We start from the raw sequence: 19,086 nt of genomic DNA on the forward strand, positions 1-19,086 counted from the left end.
ACTTTGAAATCTTATTATGCCTAATAAATATGCATAATATTTTTGTATTGTCGTATACACTATACACTGTAACATTTACTTATTGTGGAATGTCGATTGTTTTGTATACTATCTGCAATCTTGTACTAGTACGTTAAATGTATTTATCTTTGTCTTTTAATTGTATTATTATTGTGGTGTAATGGTCAAAAAAGGGGAATAAACGTTTATTTATTTAAATACTTGCAATTTACTTCATTCGGCTTACTGAATGAATACAAAGGAGCGAGTGTACGAATTTACATAGTGTACTTTACTACTTTCCGCTCTGCGAAGATTCCAACGTTGCGCGATGAATAAAATATTTTATGGCCAGCCCGAGACTATTTTATATTATTTATTTCAATTCATAACGGTATGGGTTTGTATGAGCTTTAATAAATAATATTAACTCTGACACTAGTAACAACATCTTCTCAACATTAACTGCTTCACCCGTTTCATCATTATATTCATCAGCATCATAAGCTTCATCATTTGTACTATCAGAGAAGTTGATTCTTAGGCAGATGGCGGACCTAAGTAATTTGGTCGCGTCACGTCAAACCCAACCGACCGAACACAGCTAATTTCATCGGGTAGGTATACAATTATTATCGTCACCACTAACACCAACATTGCTACCGTTACATTATCACCACCACCATCGTCTTCTTCATGATTATCAATACCATCACAACCAACACCATCACCAGTACGTACCGTGCTGTAGGTGTGGCCTGTGCGCCGTCCGCGACCAGGTGAGCAGCGCACAGGCCCGCTCCAGTCGCAGGTGTGCGAGCGCCCCGCCCCACTCCGCCTCCCCCACCACACAGGCCGTGCCGTGGTGCATTATCTGAAAGGTTGAAGATTAAGTTTTTCTTAAAAAATGTAGATAAGAACGAAGCTACATTGCTTCGGTGGCGGTATGACATACATCATTCATGATATACCACGTTGAAGCTTGAGTCGTCGGACGAGGAGTTTTTTGAAGGACAGGAGGATGAATGACGAGTTGCGCTGTCTTTGTGTTTACGTACAAAGACGCACCGCATATACCCCCTTACAAACAAACGCTGTATAAGCTTTGAATAGTTATACAGTGTTTTGTCTTCTTCAATCCAATTAAAAATGTCACTTGTGTGACAGGAACAAAACACTGTTTAACTATTCAAAGCTTATACAACGTTTATTAGTAAGGGGGCTAGTGTTTAATGTGTTATACCGTTCCAACGACACATTAACTTACAACATTGGAGCAATGTGGTATCGGAAGGCATTTACTTCTTTCATGATAATGTCAGAATAAATGCTCTCATAAAACGAGATAAAATTTAACTCACTTGTAATATATGCCTGTCCATTCGTTCGCTATTCTGTGGCGCTAGAGGGAACATGGTGACCCCGTGGTCGTGTGGCAGAGGCTGGACCGGACAGTAGCCGCCCCCTTCCAGCTCGTATAGGGCTTCGTTCTCGAAGTCCGACCCTGTACTCCTTTCCTTAGGCTGAGCGAACACCGGCTCATCACACTTTGCTATGGCTGTTCTGAAAAAAGATGAGGTATATGAGCTTCAGGGATTTTTTTTTCTATATCAAAATTTGGTTTACAAATTGCCAAGTATTCAAATAGCATCATCAGCTTTGCATTTCAATTGCAATCCTTTTATTGACTGCAGTGCACATTAAACACAGCTTAGACTTCTGCACTAAACGTGAAAATGAAATAGCAGATCTAAGTAATTTAGTCAGGTGACGTCAAATCCAGACAAAGGGATCACGACTAACTTGACATAGCCCAACCAACTCTATCTGTATCTCTCTCTCTCTTTGACGGTACCATGAATTATAACCACCTTAAATAGTCCCCGAAGATGGGTATGGCGGTCCTGGCGAGCGCGTATCTGTGCTGGTGGAAGCTGGCGATGTGGTCCATCACCGCCTGCGTCCGGTACACCTTCTCCAGGTTCACCAGACCCTCGGGGCCCACCCTCCGGAACTGCTGGCCGTCCTCGTTAAATGATGCTATGTACTGAAAAATATGGGAACTTGGGTCTTTGATGTTTGATGGTGACTATCCTTAACATTTTAAGTGCAATTTTAGTCTTTACTATAGGAACAAGACAAGGCCATTCTTTAACCATAGGACCCAAAGATCCACTAAGGAGTATGACGAATGTTATTAATGCAAAAGTACGTTTGTCTTGTTCCGTCACCGACTTCTAGGTTAAATGTGGGAATATTATGTGGAGGCCGCAAAGGAAGATCTTCCGACCAAGCGAGGTGTTATACTCGGTCAGGCCGGAGCCCACGTCATACATCTCAGCTGTCGTTTATATACCGACGCGCTCAGAAAACTTCGATAGCGCGATGCAGGAATGTTAGGCGAATTGTGGGTACCGCCACAAACCGAAACTTGGTGTAGGGATGCTTTGAGCTCCGGGAAGGGCCTTGGATATTATCCAGCAAGTGGAACACTTATTTAATCGTGAACAAATATGCAGGTATGAGGTAATACGTAGTAATATCTATGGACGCTTCACACCACGTCAGTCTGGCCCCGTGCTAAGTAAAGAAGGACTTGTGTTACGGGTACCAGACAACGGAAATATATTAAATAATTTTATACTAAACATATTATATTTAAGATTTTTATTATATGATACACATATTTAATACACGTCCATGACCCAGGAACTTTGAAAACTTTTTTTGTTCCATCGGCGGGATTCGAACCCGCGACCCCCGGCTTGAGCTACCTATAGCTTGTACTATTATCTATTCTGTGCTATAGCCCACCAACTGAGCCACAGAGGTCGTCAAAAAGTAAATAAAAGGTAAGGTATGAAAACTATCGGTTACATGTTTCTTACCACTTGTCTGTTAGGTTCGCTAAGTCTTGGGTCCCGTTTGCAGCTGTCCCTTAGAGGGCTGGTAGTGGTGCTTTGGTCTATTCGTTTGGTGCTCTCTCTCCTTGTGTCTCTTTTAAGGGACCCTCTGGAAAAAAAACGCATTAATCACATCAATTTAGTCATTCTAAGCCACTCTACAAATCGAAAAATCTTCCAAAGGCATTAATAAACAGAATGGCACAAACTCTGGTCTAAGTCCACTTAAAGTTGGAGTTGTAGCGAGGTACGGGTGGGGGGGGGGGGGCAGAGAGTAGAGGGGTGAGAGGGGAGGCATTCAATCCCAGTTCGCTCGCTCATATTTCGTTTTTAACTCACCTTCAATACTATTGTGACACATGTTAATGTTAAAAAAATCACGAATTCGAAGTCTAGGATTTTCTTAATCTGCCCCTCCCCCCTAAAGACCTATACCCCCCCCCCCCCCCATATAGAATCCTGGCTACGCCCATGAGAGCTACCAAAACTCAGGTCTGGCAGTTCCTTGAATCGATTTCTCTGATGGTACAAACCTGTCGTCTCGTACTGAGTCTCTCTTGAAGTCTCTTCTGTGTGTGGGTGTGGCGGCTGCCGAGTGGCTGCTGGTCAGGGAAGGAGTGGCCACCAGGATCTCCCTGAAAAAGAGGGCTTCTTCAGTTTTGGATGACCTTTGCTAGGTTTATTTTTCCCATTATCGCGAAACAGAAAAGCTTTGACAATCTATGTAGGAAGCAAGACGTATTACAGTTAGTTTTTCAGAACTTCGCGTAGAAACTTTTTCGGTATAGAAACTATATGTGTTTACATAATATTATTGTGGACATCTCTCGCGACTAAAGAAAGAGGCGTAACAGCCAAAGAGACATACACATTTTTGCATTTGAACACTACAATAATAATTATTATTCAGACATAATTATATTATACGTTTTAGTTTATTGTACCTAGTGGTATAGGTATCGCATTAGTCGATCTCGTCTGCGAATAAATTATAATCCCCGACGTTAATTCGAGACGAGATGAGTTATTAAAAATAATAATTGTCCAACCCTACCTCCTCGTAGGTTTCGAGATTAATATTAATGTAGAGTTGTTAATTAAAATCCTACAAAAATACTAACGCGAAAATGTGTCTGTCTGTTACCTCTTCACGCTCAAACCGCTGAACCGATTTTGCTGAAAATTGGTATGGATGTACCAAAGCACATAGACATTGGATACTTTTTAACCCGGAAAAATGTACGGTTCCCGTGTGATTTTCGATGCAGCACAGTTACGGGCGCCATCTAGTCCATACTAATATTATAAATGCGAAAGTGTGTCTGTCTGTCTGTTACCTCTTTACGCCCAAACCGCTGGACCGATTTTGCTGTTTGGCATGGAGATACTTTGAGTCCCGGGAACGGACATAGGATACTTTTTATCCCGGAAAGATGTACGGTTCCCGCGCGATAAACGAGTTTTGGCGCAACGGAGTTGCGGGCATCATCTAGTACTTAATAAAGTGGTGGCTAATCTACGAAAAGGCATGGTAATGATCATTTTATGTCTCCCTTCCAAGCAATGTTAGTATTAACTAAAGTAAAAACAACAACAAACTAAGTAAAAACAACAAAATAAACAACTTGAAATTTTGTTTTGTTTATTTTGTTGTTGCTGACAAAATTTTGTGACTCAATCTAGACGCAGCGGAATTTTTTTTCGGGATAAGACCTACCTCTATACAACGTACTTTCCCCGGACTAAGGGTGGGTTGCACCAGAGGCGTGGTTAAAGTTAAAGTTACGGTTAAGGCTAAATTTAGCTTTAACTTGAAATTGACAGATGACAGCTGGTCTAACAAGGTTATAAATGAACGTGGGCGGAAGCGCTACTGGTAAAGGAGAACTGTCAAAAATGGCGTTTTTGTATGACGACAGCGTTAGTTCCTTTTTTCGCCACGTGCATTTAAAACCTTGTCGAGCTCTATGGTTATGGTTAAATATGGAGTTCTGATGGCGTCCATTTTTAACTTTAACCAAAGATTTGACATTTTGCATTGTAGTTAAAGTTACAGTTAGTTGGTGCAACCCAACCTTAGTATCTTCCAATAATATTCAAAATCGATTCAGCGGTTTGGGCAGTCAGACAGATAGAAACATGGAAAACGGATCACATTTATAACAATTAACATTATAACTTCATCAGAAAACCTCGGTAAAAACTATTCTTTTTAAATTTTAACATGTAGTTTAACGGTTAAACCCGGTGAACTTCATGTCACTTTCCTCCTAACTCCTCCCTGGAGGGAGACGAATATTTCAAGACTAAATTAGCCAAATAGGTTGAGCCGTTCCTAGTTTTAGCGAGATAAACAAAATTTTAAACTTATTTTTATTCATATACCTACTAGCTGTCCCGGCAAACGCTTCTTTGCCATATAAAGTATTTCGCCCGTATTATTTTATTGAAGTGACTAAATAAGTATGTCACCATGGCAACGTCCATCGCTATCCCGTCGCACAAACAATGGTCGCCGTTAGTCTCGAGTTGTAATAATTTACTATTATTTATTCAACAAATGCACTTATCAATATAAAAAGTACCCAGTAGCCGATTCTCAGAAGTCAGACCTACTGAATATGCATATAAAATTTGGTAAAAATCAGTAAAGTCGTTTCGAAGGAGTATTGTGACACGAGAATTTTACTTAATATATACAGTGTGTAACAAAACCTAGTGATAATACTTTAGGGTGTGTACATGTTCCTTGTAAAGAGTTCACTGTGAAAGTAGCAGCTCTGAAAGACGAAAATTTTTTTTCACTTTTGTATGGGCAAGGGCCCGAGCGTCACGAGTTTCCCCATTCAAAAGTGAAAAAAAAAATTTGGTCTTTCAGCGCTGCTACTTTCACAGTGAACTTTCTACAAGGAACACGTACACACCCTAAAGTATTATCACTTATTTTTGTTACACCCTGTATAAGAAGTACATTTCAAATTCTTAGCAACGTAAAACATTCGAAGATATTTTTAATTAATTACTTATACATAGTATAGCTACAGATACGCATAGCCATTAGCCGTTATTTGTATAAGAAACAAAACAAAAATGTATTTCTAATGGCGTTATCACAGAGAGTGTTTTTAATTAGCAGCTCTATACAAATCCGCTAATAATTCATTCCTCGCACACTGTATCGCAGGAGAAATAACTTTTTGCTTGTTTTCGTCGGAGGGTGTCAAAGTTTCTGGAAAATTCAGGACAGATCCCAATAATTTGACTAGCGGTCCGCGGGATCGAGCGGCCCGGCCACTACACAACGAGATCACAAGTCTAAAATCCTCCCTTATTTTATTCAAATTTCATTTTGGAGACGATGCTTGAAAAGCAGATTATTTTTCAATTTAATCGTAAATTTGTTAGTAGTCGTCACAGTTTAGTAACAAAAAAAAAACACTACAACTCCTACAGCTCTTCTTCTTCTTCTTTTGGCGTAAGCCTCCCCATTTAGGAGTTGCCAGCGTCAGAGTTAAAGTGAAAGATGTGAACAGTTATTTAGACGTATACTGATTGCCATGCACTGGGCACGGGTGATTAGTGATGACTTCATGCGACCATGCAAATACAAGATATAATAATGAAACAGAAAAAACCAGAACAAGCAAAATTAAAGCAAAATATTGTTTCTTAGCCTTTAAATATAAGTACACAGAGTAAATAAACATAATTACAATATAAATATATTAAATAAAAGGAAGATAATTCATATTACAAGTAGAGCCTAATGTGATTATGAGCAATGAACGAGCATAAGATGTCTATAAATGGAGAATATACTAACGATATCCTACAGCTCGACAAGGCTTTAAATGAACGTGGGTGACATTGACGGAAGCGCTGCTGAAGCGCTGAACATGTCAAAAATAACGTTTTTGTATGATAGAAGCATTTAGTTCCTTTTCTCGCCACGTTCATATAAAGCCTTGTCGAACTGTAAGAAAAGCGTGATACAATATAGGTCCATTGACCGGAATATATCCTAAGATCCGACCGTAAAATTCTGCATGAATCGTTTTTTTCGATTAAATATATTTTAAAATAATCCTTAGAACGTATAGAATGGATTAATGTTGGGTTGCCTTGTCGTCGAATGACAGGACACTACGCATAAAAATAAAAACGCCTGTTAAATAAAAATAGCAATCTTGCGGGTTCTCCACGTCCTCAAATTTTGCCAGGCATAATAATTGTAGGCCTGAACATTTGTCTTAAACAAAAGTGATGGCAACCCCAGTTTGCGGCTATCGCGCAACTGGCAACCATGGATATTCATGCACAAAATGCATAAAACTTTAATTTTGTATCAAAATTATAAAAAAAATCAATGCTTTAATTTTGATGAAGAATTATGTCTGTTTACGGGCTGGCAACCCTAGGTTGCGGCCGACTTAGAGCTGGCAACCATTTATACCTTATTTTGTCTCGTCATTTTCTTTCAAATGATGTAAAATTTACTGAAAAAAATTTCATACAAATTATGCATTTATCTCATGAACATCAAACTTAATTTGAGGTACTTGCGGCTACTTTTGACAAGGCAACCCAACATTTATCCATTCTATACGTTCTAAAGATTATTTTAAAATATATTTGATTGAAAAAAACAATTCATGCAGGATTTTACGGTCGGATCCAATACTATTATGTGATGTCAAAATTGGCCCCAGCTCAGCTATACGAAGCAAGCAAGCCCGCTGCACTGGTATTCTGCAGGGGCCAAAACACTACTTAAGTAGAACGTCTGTGTTCCATCTTTTTATTTATGAGGGGCTACGAAATTGTCCCGTAAATTCACAAGAAGTCCACACCCTGGGAGAATTAGAGAAAGCTTTTTGCGTTGTAACGAGGCGAACGGAACTTTTAACTGATTGAGTTGAAATGTGTTCAATTAGCCGAGCAGTGTGGACGCGCCCTATTTTACTTTAGCCGCCAAATCAAAACAATGTAGTGTTTATGTATACGAGCAGGCAGATCGCCTGATTTAGCGAGTTACCGATGTCGATAGAAATTTAAAAAGATAGGTACTTCGAGCTATAACTACAGAATCGTAATCAAACTACGTGTCGTACGCGATGTTATATACCTATATCTATATATCTATACATATCAATAAAATCGGAGTGTCTGTTTGTAATATTGAAAGAACCGTTTTTTACTACATGCATATGAATGTACATACGGTACATATACCCAAATAGCAATTTTTAAAATTTTTGTCTGTATGTCTGTCTGTTTGTTCCGGCTAATCTCTGAAACCGCTGGACCGATTTTGACGGGACTTTTATTGGCAGATAGCTGATGTAATAAGGAGTAACTTAGGCTACTTTTTAACCGACTTCCAAAAAGGAGGCGGATATTTTTTACTTTTTTTATGTTTTACCTATATTTTACTCCGCCGTTTGTGGACCAATTTTCAAAATTATTTTGTTATTGCATAAGATTTGGTCCATTTTGTTGACGCGGACGAAGTCGCGGGTAACAGCTAGTCTATCATAAAATTCTCGTGTCACGACTCACGAGGTGCGTGGTTGAACTCCTCTGAAACGGCTCGACCGATTTTCGTGAATCTTAGCGAGCATATTGGCTAGGGTTGAGAATCGGGCAACATCTACTTTTTATATTGATAAGTGCATAATATTTTTTTGAATAAATAATATTAAATTATTACAATTTACATCTCGAGGCTGACGGCGACCATTGTTTGTGTGACGGGATAGCGATGGACGTTGCCATGGTGACATACTTATTTAGGCACTTCAATAAGGGCGATAATAATATCGGCGAAAATCTAAATACTTTATGTGGCAAAACAACGTTTGCCGGGACAGCTAGTAGTCTATAATATCTTATGGGCAAATAATGGTATAGTATTATACGCAAAAAAATTTTTTACGTGGGAGAGCCATGCTTCGGCACGAATGGGCCGGCTCGACCGGATAAATACCACGTTCTCACAGAAAACCGGCGTGAAACAGCGCTTGCGCTGTGTTTCGCTGAGTGAGTGAGTTTACCGGAGGCCCAATCCCCTACCCTATTCCCTTTCCTACCCTCCCCTATTCCCTTCCCTTCCCTACCCTCCCCTATTACCCTATTCCCTCTTAAAAGGCCGGCAACGCACATGCAGCTCTTCTGATGCTACGAGTGTCCATGGGCGACGGAAGTTGCTTTCCATCATCCCGTATGCTCGTTTGCCCCCTTATTTCATAAAAAAAAACTACTTTTTCACACGTCCGGTTTTGCTATTTCCGTCATGGCTGAAGGTATATCGGTGTATGTATGTTTATATTTCTCTATGAGGTATATATTTTGTAACGGCCACGAAATCGGTTTATTTTCTTACCAATACGCGGTTTATTGGTAGTAAAATACTTTACAGCCGTGACTATTGTCGACAAGGCGCATTATCGCGACGAAGTTTTACGTTGCACATTGTGGGGTATAGTACTTTACCATAAGTATACCATCATAGGGCAAAAACTATATATTATAGTATCTACTTCTCTCTCTAAGGCTTCAGTCTCGAAATCAACGGGCAGCGGGGCGGGAGCGGCAGCGGCAGCGGCGCGGGTGCGTAACATTCTAGTACGCCGCGCCGTTGTTTTCGAGAAGTCCATATAAATCTATATTACATTAGAACGCGCCGCTCTCGCGCCGCCGCGCCGCCGCTCCCACCTACTGCCCGCTGATTTCGAGCCTGAATTCTAAGAGGGAGACCAAACTTGCACTAAGTGGGTGCAAATAAGACCTATATTATAGATCTCAAGTACATTATAATATTTATACAGATGCTCGTACGAAAGGTGAAAGAAAACATTATGAGAATGCCGCGTGCTTTATAAAAATACGGACTTCTAAAGAACATCCACATCCGAATATAGAACTTTCTTTTTCCAAATCGGTTAACTACCTGTGTCTAAAGCTGCGTCCCCATCAGACACGGCGCGGCGCCGGCACCGTGTTACGGCACGACGCCGCCACAGTGATACGGTACGGCGCCGCACAGTGTCACGGTGCCGCGTACGGTGCGTCCCTATTCAGTCGATATTTGCGCTCGAACGAGAGTGCTTGGGGGACGCAGCCTAACTCTAAGCCAGGCACCGCAGTATTTAAAGCTTGGCTGTTACTTGTTTTGCTCATCCAGAGCGAATGGTAAATGCCTTAATTTACAAACTAGTTTTTCGTTTCCGACCGATTTTTTATTTTTAACAAGATGAGGCCCGCAACTCCGTTGCGTACGTAACCGTACATTTTTCCGGGATTAAAAAATCCTATGTCCTATCCGGGGACTTAAAGTATTGCCATAAGTAGCAAATTTCAGCAAAATTGGTTCAGTGGTTTGGGCGTAAAAAGGTAACAAACTAGCCTAGAGTTAAGTGCAATGTTAAATGCACTTACTTAGCTCTAGGCCTATACTCGTAGTAGAAACTGTCTAGACTCTAGACTCTAAAGTTATACAGGGTGTAAGAAAACTAAGTGATAATACTTTAGGGTGTGTATGTGTTTCTTGTAGAGAGTTCACTGTGAAAGTAGCAGCGCTGAAAGGCCAAATTTTTTTTTCACTTTTGTATGGGGAAACTCGTTACGCTCGCTGGCACGCATGCCCACACGAAAGTGAAAAAAATTTTTGGTCTTTCAGCGCTGCTACTTTCACAGTGAACTCTATATATTAAGGAACACATACACACCCTAAGGTATTATCACTTAGTTTTGTTACACCCTGTATATTATTAGTCTACTATCAGCAGCCTGAGCTGGCCACTGTCTACTGTAGACGTGCAAAAAAATTGAAACACAAACAGACTTAGGGCTTTCACCGCTTCCTGATAAGGCTATCCACCACCTGACTTGACAGATAGAGCATGGAGAATCTGTCAAATAAGCCTATCCGACACCTTATCAGGAAGTGGTGAAACAGGCCCTTAGTGACAGATTTCTTTGTAACACAATCTGCCACTTTGTACATTCTACCGTAGACAGAAAACCCTTTTTATATCCGCCATATTCGCCATAGTAAGCGTGCATACCGTTACATTGTATTAGAGTTTCAGAAAGCTTCCAACCACGCGAAATATTCAAAATAAGAATTTCATTGTAAAATTCCACCTTTATCTCGCCATTTTAAAGCGCGACAGCGCTGAAATTTCGCTACACACGTCTGCCGTTTGTAGGGGCCGCTTCTGGGTCAAGACCACAACTTGGCTCTTAACAGCCTTGGTCTAGATCTGGGCAGGGTTTTACACTTTAACCATCGTTACGTACATCTTAACGTGTCGTCATTAGAGCCACTGTGCGACTAAATATGGAGTTTTGAGGTAAAACTCGCATGACACAATTTCTGCTTAACATTTTTCTATATTCCAGCAGTGAAATTTTTATGTAGCTCCGTGCAGCCACAATTTAAATAATATCCTTTTAGTAAAAATATAAATTATTTTATAAGTACATAACTATTCTGTGATTGTGTGATGAGACTTTTCCAATATCTCAGACAAGACAATAAGACTTTGTTTATACATGCTTAATTTTAATCTTTTTATTAGGAGGGTTGATCTGTGTACATTTAAAATGTATAATATGAATTGTGATAAAGGTGGTGGTGTTAAGGCCCTGTATTCCCAAAAACGGACGATTTTCAAGATTTAAAAGTGACAGTAGACACAAAAATATAGTAATTTAAATTTTGAAAAAAATATATGTGTTAATTAAGGATCTAACACAGTGGAATTTATATTCCATTACACAATATCATGAACTTCACTCGATAGAACAAGAAACAAAGGTTCGGCTGGTACGCTTTCAGTCACACACTTTGCGCCTGCTATTTTATAGTTTTTTGATCGTCGTTTTTTTATACATCAATTAAATCGAGGCAAAAGAACGAATCGCCCTAGATATATTCTTTGTCTTTAATTCAGTGCAAAAATTATCTGAAAATTCCAAATAATTTGGACATAGTATGGAAAATTTGTTAAAAAAAGAGGTAAGTTGGGATTTTTTTCAATCGAATGAAGTTCATGATATTGTGTAATGGAATATAAATTCCACTGTGTTAGATCCTTAACTAACACATCTATTTTTTTCAGAATTTAAATTACTATATTTTTGTGTCTACTGTCACTTTTAAATCTTGAAAATCGTCCGTTTTCGGGAATACAGGGCCTTAATTAAATATCATCATAGCCGGGCCGGCCTCTCATATAAATCAAGCAATCTAAAACATAGGTATCCAACACGGTTTTTTACTTTAACGCGGCGTCACCTTAAGAGGATACACCAGGGGCGAGAGAAATTGAAAATAGGTATTTGAAAATGTATTGCTGTCTCACCAATCTCAAGTCTCCCACTGCAGAGCGCGATAGAGACAACACGACAAACGTTCTAATAAAAGAACAGTAAAACTTCAATTCGTTGTCCGCTGATTCCTTCTCCAAAACTTAACCGATTTAAGTAATTTTTTCATTAAGAATTAAAGAAAGGCTTGAGCTGTGTTCCTATGTTTTATTTTTTTTGTATATTCTAGCCAGTTTTGTTTTCTGGGTGTTTGAACACAGAGGAAAATCTGGCCATTTTTTTGGGTTTTTGGACGTTCTTATCTTTTTTAATAATTAAATTATGACAAAAAAGAAAACATAGGGACATGCTAATAGTGGCCATAGATATTCAGGAAAAAAATCATAACTCTACCGGCATAATCCAGGGAGGAAACAGAGGACAGCGTTTGTATGGAAAAACGTCGGTGTGGAATCCTCTTAAGTGTCCGGTAGTAGAATTTATCGAAGATTAGATTAATCTTCTGAACTGAAAACCGTGACCGAAACTCCATAGTTGCTGGCAGTTCTTATCTATATAGATAGGGGCAGGACCCTTCAGAAAATCAAGAAAATTTTTAGCTTTTATAAAATGACGAAAGGTTGTCGTTGGCTCATGTGCCAATAGACAGTATTATTGGATTATATTTTAATCGAAAACAGATCACCTATTAATAAATATTGTTCGGATTACTAATCAACTACAAACAAACACGATAAATCAGGGCCACATATTACTAAATAATTACTAATCGGGACCACAGAATTCAAATTAGTTACAGGTTTGGACCACATAATCCTGAATAGTTAGCGGTCGGGTCGCATTATTAACCACTATCCGGCGACTGAATCTGATATTTCACAGAATGCTGGCAATTTGTTGACAGAGCCTCACATCCGACCTCTCCGGTACGCTTAATTGAACTAAGGCTGCGCACATACTACGCGACAGAAACTTCTGATAATTCTCATAAAAATCACGCAGAAATTAGCTAGGCAACTGTTTCTATGTAGTAGTAGCTTTCTTAACCCATACCTAACTAACTATTGTTATACTAACATTAATTTAAATGTGAAAGAGCTTCTGTTATCTCTAGCTAAAACAGTTCAATTGGTATTTTATAGTGAAAAATTATTACTGAAATTTCTGAACCGCATCTAGTATTGTGTAACCTCAAAACAGTTCCAAAAATAAATATACTTACAAAAAGTTGAAACAATAATGATTATTGTTTCAATACTATAAAATAACAATAATGATACAATAATAGACTATAAAATAACAATAATGATTATTGTTTCAATACTATAAAATAACAATAATGATACAATAATAGACTATAAAATAACAATAATGATTATTGTTTCAACTTTTTGTAAGTATATTTATTTTTGGAACTGTTTTGAGGTTACACAATACTAGATGCGGTTCAGAAATTTCAGTAATAATTTTTCACTATAAAATACCAATTGAACTGTTTTAGCTATCATGTATTATGGTTTTTATCAATAATTTGGTCAAACTAAGCCTAACCCATAAAGTTAATATACCAAGCGGAATAGAGAAACAAAGGCCTGAGCAAGAGAGGTGTCACTATCAGTAACACTGCGTGGTAAATGATACACGTATCGACATCAGCACTCTTTTTTTGACGTCCAGTCGGCACGTGCCGTCTGTTGACAATTTAATCTCATAGAATTCATGTTCAATCATGCTTGTGTAAGTGTATACGTACACATATTTTTTCACACAAATGAAAACCAATTTCGGATTCGTTTGACAGCTCGAGATTGTTGCTCTATTCCGCTAGGTACTTTATGGCTTAACTCGACCAAATAACAATTGACATGAGTCAATTTCTCTGATAGTTCTTTATCAGCAGCACAGAGTGTATGCGTACCTTTACCTTTCTATGAATCACCATTTTTATTTTACTTTGTGAGTAGCGCAGTGTGACGCGGCCTAATGGCGTTAACGTGCCGACAACGTGAGGGCTTACGGTGCCATTAGGACAACACTCTTTATATGTACGTGGAGTGTTACTTTATCGTAATTATCGCGTTTTTATTCCGGACATGAAACGTAGTTCTTCTGAACGGGATTGGCGTTATTATTATGTCTATTGCAATGTCTATTGTCTATTGTCTATGTATTACTCGTATATTATATATTCTGTGTTTTTAGGCGCACAGTACGTACCATTGTCACTTTTCTTTGAAAATTCTTGTCTACTCACGCACATATTAAGTTCCATTGTTGTCTCAGTTAAACCTTTTTTAGGAGTCGGTTAAATATATAACTTACATAAATACCAAAGAGTTAAGGGATTAAAGATCTTTCACTATTATGAGTGTTGTAGTTATGTCTATTGTGTTTGTAGGTATGTGTAAGAAAGCTCGTTACCACGAGTGTCGAGAACTTCGGCCGCGTAAAACTTTAGGATCTCTCGGCAAAAATAAAGGAGAATTCGTAGTTTTCGATTTGTTGGAAGATCAGTGATCGGACGGATGATTATATTTTGTAACACGTTGTTGACAGAATGTATTCAACTCATGCGTCCTTCAATTTCGCCGAAGAATCTCAAAGTTTGGCACGACCTACGATAGACTATATAGTTGGTGGTGGGCTTTTTTTTTTTATGAAATAAGGGGGCAAACGAGCAAACGGGTCACCTGATGGAAAGCAACGGACACTCGCAGCATCAGAAGAGCTGCAAGTGCGTTGCCGGTCTTTTAAGAGGGAATAGGGTAATAGGGAAGGGGTAGTAGGGAAGGGAAGGGAATAGGGGAGGGTAGGGAAGGGAATAGGGTAGGGGATTGGGCCTCCGGTAAACCCACTCACTCGGCGAAACACAGCGCAAGAGCTGTTTCACGTCGGTTTTCTGTGAGAACGTGGTATTTCTCCGGTCGAGCCAGCCCATTCGTGCCGAAGCATGGCTCTCCCACGTATAAAGTTACCTGAGTTCCCTCATGAAAGCGCCGAAGAAGGGTATCAGTCGGCACTCGGCCATCGCGAGCGCTCGGCCCAGCGCCCGCTCGTACTCGGCCGAGAGCAGCGCCGCGGAGAGGAAGTCCAGCGCCGGCAGCGGCTCCTCCGCTATACTCAGCAGGAACGAGCTGAGCTTCTGTGACCTGTGGGAGAGAAGTAATAATATCTAATAAGTATACAGTGTGTAACAAAAATAAGTGATAATACTTTAGGGTGTGTACGTGTTCCTTGTAGAGAGTTCACTGTGAAAGTAGCAGCGCTAAAAGACGAAATTTTTTTTTTCACTTTTGTATGGGCAAGGGCCCGAGCGTCACGAGTTTCCCCATACAAAAGTGAAAAATAATTTTGGTCTTTCAGCGCTGCTACTTTCACAGTGAACTCTCTACAAGGAACACGTACACACCCTAAAGTATTATCACTTATTTTTGTTACACCCTGTATAAAATTATGGTGTCACAGTGTTTGTCCGTGAACTCCTCCAAAACGGCTCATCCGATTTTACTGTTTTGTATATTATACTATCAGAGAAATTGATTCAAAGCCGGATATGGTGGACTTACCTATTTTGGTCGCATTTGTCAAACCCAGCCGACTTACATTAAGTTGACATAATCCGACCAAACATCCAGTAGGTCCGTAAACTGCATATGAATAAATTTCTTAGATGGTACATTCGTTAGACCTGAGAATAGGTTTTTATCTACTTTTTGTATTGATACTAGAAAAAAATTGTAACGCAAAACAGCGTTTGTCGGGAAAATGGATGCTTCAGTAATTTGCAAACACGAAGCTTCCAATTTTTTTTTTTATGAAATAAGGGGGCAAACGAGCACCTGATGGAAATCAACTTCCGTCGCCCATGGACACTCGCAGCATCAGAAGAGCTGCAGGTGCGTTGCCGGCCTTTGAAGAGGGAATAGGGTAATAGGGGAGGGTAGGGATGGGAAGGGAATAGGGGAGGGTAGGAAAGGGAATAGGGTAGGGGATTGGGCCTCCGGTAAACTCACTCACTCGGCGAAACACAGCGCAAGCGCTGTTTCACGCCGGTTTTCTGTGAGAACGTGGTATTTCTCCGGTCGAGCCTCTCTCACGTATGAATCGTATAAATCCCAATTCATTTGAGTTTATTATGATATTTATACTTACAAGATAAACCATACTAATAATATTAGAAATGTGTCGGTCTGTCTGTCTGTTACCTTTTCAAGCCCGCTGAACCGATTTTGCTAAAACTTTGTTGTGGAGATGCTTTGAGTCCCGCGAAAAGACATAGGATGTGCGTCATCTACATAGTTGTAGTGTGGTCGAAGGATAAAATAAAGACCAATCTTGGGAAAGTTAGGACATATTAACAATACTCAAGCACTTTGAGATCCAGATCTCGGTCGAACCAAACGAAATTCAGTCCTATACCCAGTTAGTAAAGCTTAAAACTAGATTTCCACTACAAGCTATGATTACATAGGTTCTGTTTGAATAAAACAGCCTAATAGCCGCTCCTGTAGATGCTCTACATAAGCCGAACCGAATGTGCGCAGGTGTTCGCTGTAATGGAACTAGGCATATAGATTATACGAATACTTTAGATACTAAGGGTCACAGCACACATATCAACTCGGAAAGGGATCGTCACCGTTTCGCCTTTCCCCTCGCCGTCAACCAGGCGTCAACCTAACGTATGCACGTTATAACCAAAGCGTATCAGTAGCGCCTGTACGTCAACTCGGCTACGGCTATACTCTTTCAAGATATATTCATTATTGTTTATGTCACCGACGTCCTTAGACCCAGAGCCAGGCCACACGGGCGCTGCTCCATCGCAGCGTTATTACGCAGCAGTCTTAAGGGGGCGACTAACCCTAAAGTGACGATTTTATCATTCATTTCTGTACTTGAAAATAAGCCCCGAATTGTTTTATTTTCTAAAACTAGATACTACATTATATTTCCGAGAATTCGATCTGAGCAAAACACAATATTTTAAAATTTTCTCGATAGAAAAAAATCACAAAGATGTATCTAATTTTCCCGAATTTTTCATTTATTGCCATAACCGTGTATTGAACTAAGTTCATATTTTAATACATTGTATAAAGTTCTATCATTGAGAGATCAACCTAGCGGATTTTAAAAATGTTGTATATTTATCGAGTTATTGAGAAAAAACTAATTTGGCGATGAAGCCGCGTCGTTCTGCCGGTTTTCACCTGGCATATGAAAGACGGGCGTGAGTGTAAAGAGAGAAGGACGATGTTTGATTTTTGGGGTTAGTCGCCCTCTTAACGTCAACACACTTCGTCTCGGGGGCTGTTGTCCGTCATGTGTGCGTTGCGACGACGCAGCGCGCTGTGTGAACACCTTGGTTATTTGTATGTAAAACAACGCAACGGCAGCGCTGCGTCGACGCAACGCTGACGCAACGCGCCGTGTGGACAGGCTCTAAGAATATTGGCAAAACATAAGGGTTTCCAAAAACGTGTCTGTGTTAAGAAATACACGACACTAAAAGGCCGCTAGATAGGGGATATCAGAATATTGACAAAAACGTCGAACAAAACTTTTTGTTTACTGTTCATGCTGGTACTGCCTTCTAGCGTTAAAACATTGCAGTAATAGGTATATCCTATTGCATTCAATGTAGAAATAGTCTAGTTATAAACTTAAAACGCAGAAACAGATGTGAAAATTCAATCTATGTGGAGTACGTCGGGAGATCGGAACAAACTGTATCTATGTAGCCAATTAAACCCCAAGCGTTCGTCGGCTAGTAGAGGTTTTTCCATTTAATAACGTGCTTGCTCAGAGGACTCTCCATACATACATCCATACAGTCATACATATACCCAAACTTAATTTTATAAATGCGAAAGTGTGTCTGTTGGCCGATTTTTAAATTTTGTGTTCTTATCGGGTAAGTTAGAGAAAAAAAACATAGTTAAGTACTAGATATATTAAATGACAAAACATGGCTTGCTGGTTCAGATCAATATAAAATTATTAGTGTGTTTGTATGTCTGGTACCTTATCAGCCTTAAAGCTTTGTACTAATTTTTGACTTGGTTATAGTATTACGCTACTTTTCCGTGAGGCCTTTGAATTGGGCCGTTTATGTCGAATAATGGATCTCCTAAGGCTATTTCTATGCTACAAGTTTTACATTACAGTAAAAAGTATCTATTCCAATTTTAAACTATTTCGTATTGCCATTTTCCAGACGCGCGCGTTTGAATATGTATGAAGTCAGGAATGCATATTTTATTAGAGGTGCCGGTTGGCTGCGAGCGACATGAAGCGACCGTAGACGACGTGTCGTCGCGACACAAGGGCTGGTATAAATAGTCAGTACTCAAGATGCATCTCGGTCTCAAGACACGGTTCAGGTTCTGTGATTGGTTGGCTGTCAAAATTTGGACCAATCACAGAGCCGAACCGCGTCTAGAGACTGGGTCGCATCTTAAGTACTTACTATATTTTATACCAGCCTAAGTTTCTATGTATTTCTATGAAATATCCTCCGCAGCTGGCGACACGAAGCTAGCTACAATTTCATAAAAATACATAATAATAATAATAATAATAATAATAATAGCTCCCACACCGGTTTCGGTGACGGTGGCCGGTTTCATTGAAACCAGGCCAGCTACGCAGGAGTAATTTTATAGTGCCCAAGTGTGTGCGCAGTACACAAGAGCACTCTCTATTCCTTTACTCTCATAACCCAGTGGGACGGAAGACCGACACGACCGGTGAGAGATCAGGCGCAGGACCGACTTTTTACATGCCCATCCGACGCATGGATCATCTTACTTGTCAGACAATCAGGTAATCAGCCTGCATTGTCCTA

General features: G+C 39.7%; 1 protein-coding gene across 1 annotated transcript in view; it reads right to left on the reverse strand.

The window, feature by feature from the left end:
• The window catches only part of LOC121725786 (1-phosphatidylinositol 4,5-bisphosphate phosphodiesterase epsilon-1-like), a 110,709-nt gene that overhangs the window by 27,097 nt on the left and 64,526 nt on the right, over positions 1–19,086 (reverse strand). Inside the window, exons 5-10 of the mRNA XM_042112904.1 lie at positions 15,212–15,385; positions 3,437–3,538; positions 2,889–3,012; positions 1,872–2,047; positions 1,362–1,563; positions 742–874 (exon numbers count right to left, since the gene is read on the reverse strand). Coding sequence (XP_041968838.1) covers positions 742–874; positions 1,362–1,563; positions 1,872–2,047; positions 2,889–3,012; positions 3,437–3,538; positions 15,212–15,385 — 911 coding nt within the window. The remainder of the gene's footprint in view (positions 1–741; positions 875–1,361; positions 1,564–1,871; positions 2,048–2,888; positions 3,013–3,436; positions 3,539–15,211; positions 15,386–19,086) is intronic.

The sequence above is a fragment of the Aricia agestis genome, chromosome 3 (assembly GCF_905147365.1).
Source record: "Aricia agestis chromosome 3, ilAriAges1.1, whole genome shotgun sequence".
Lineage (NCBI taxonomy): Eukaryota > Metazoa > Arthropoda > Insecta > Lepidoptera > Lycaenidae > Aricia > Aricia agestis.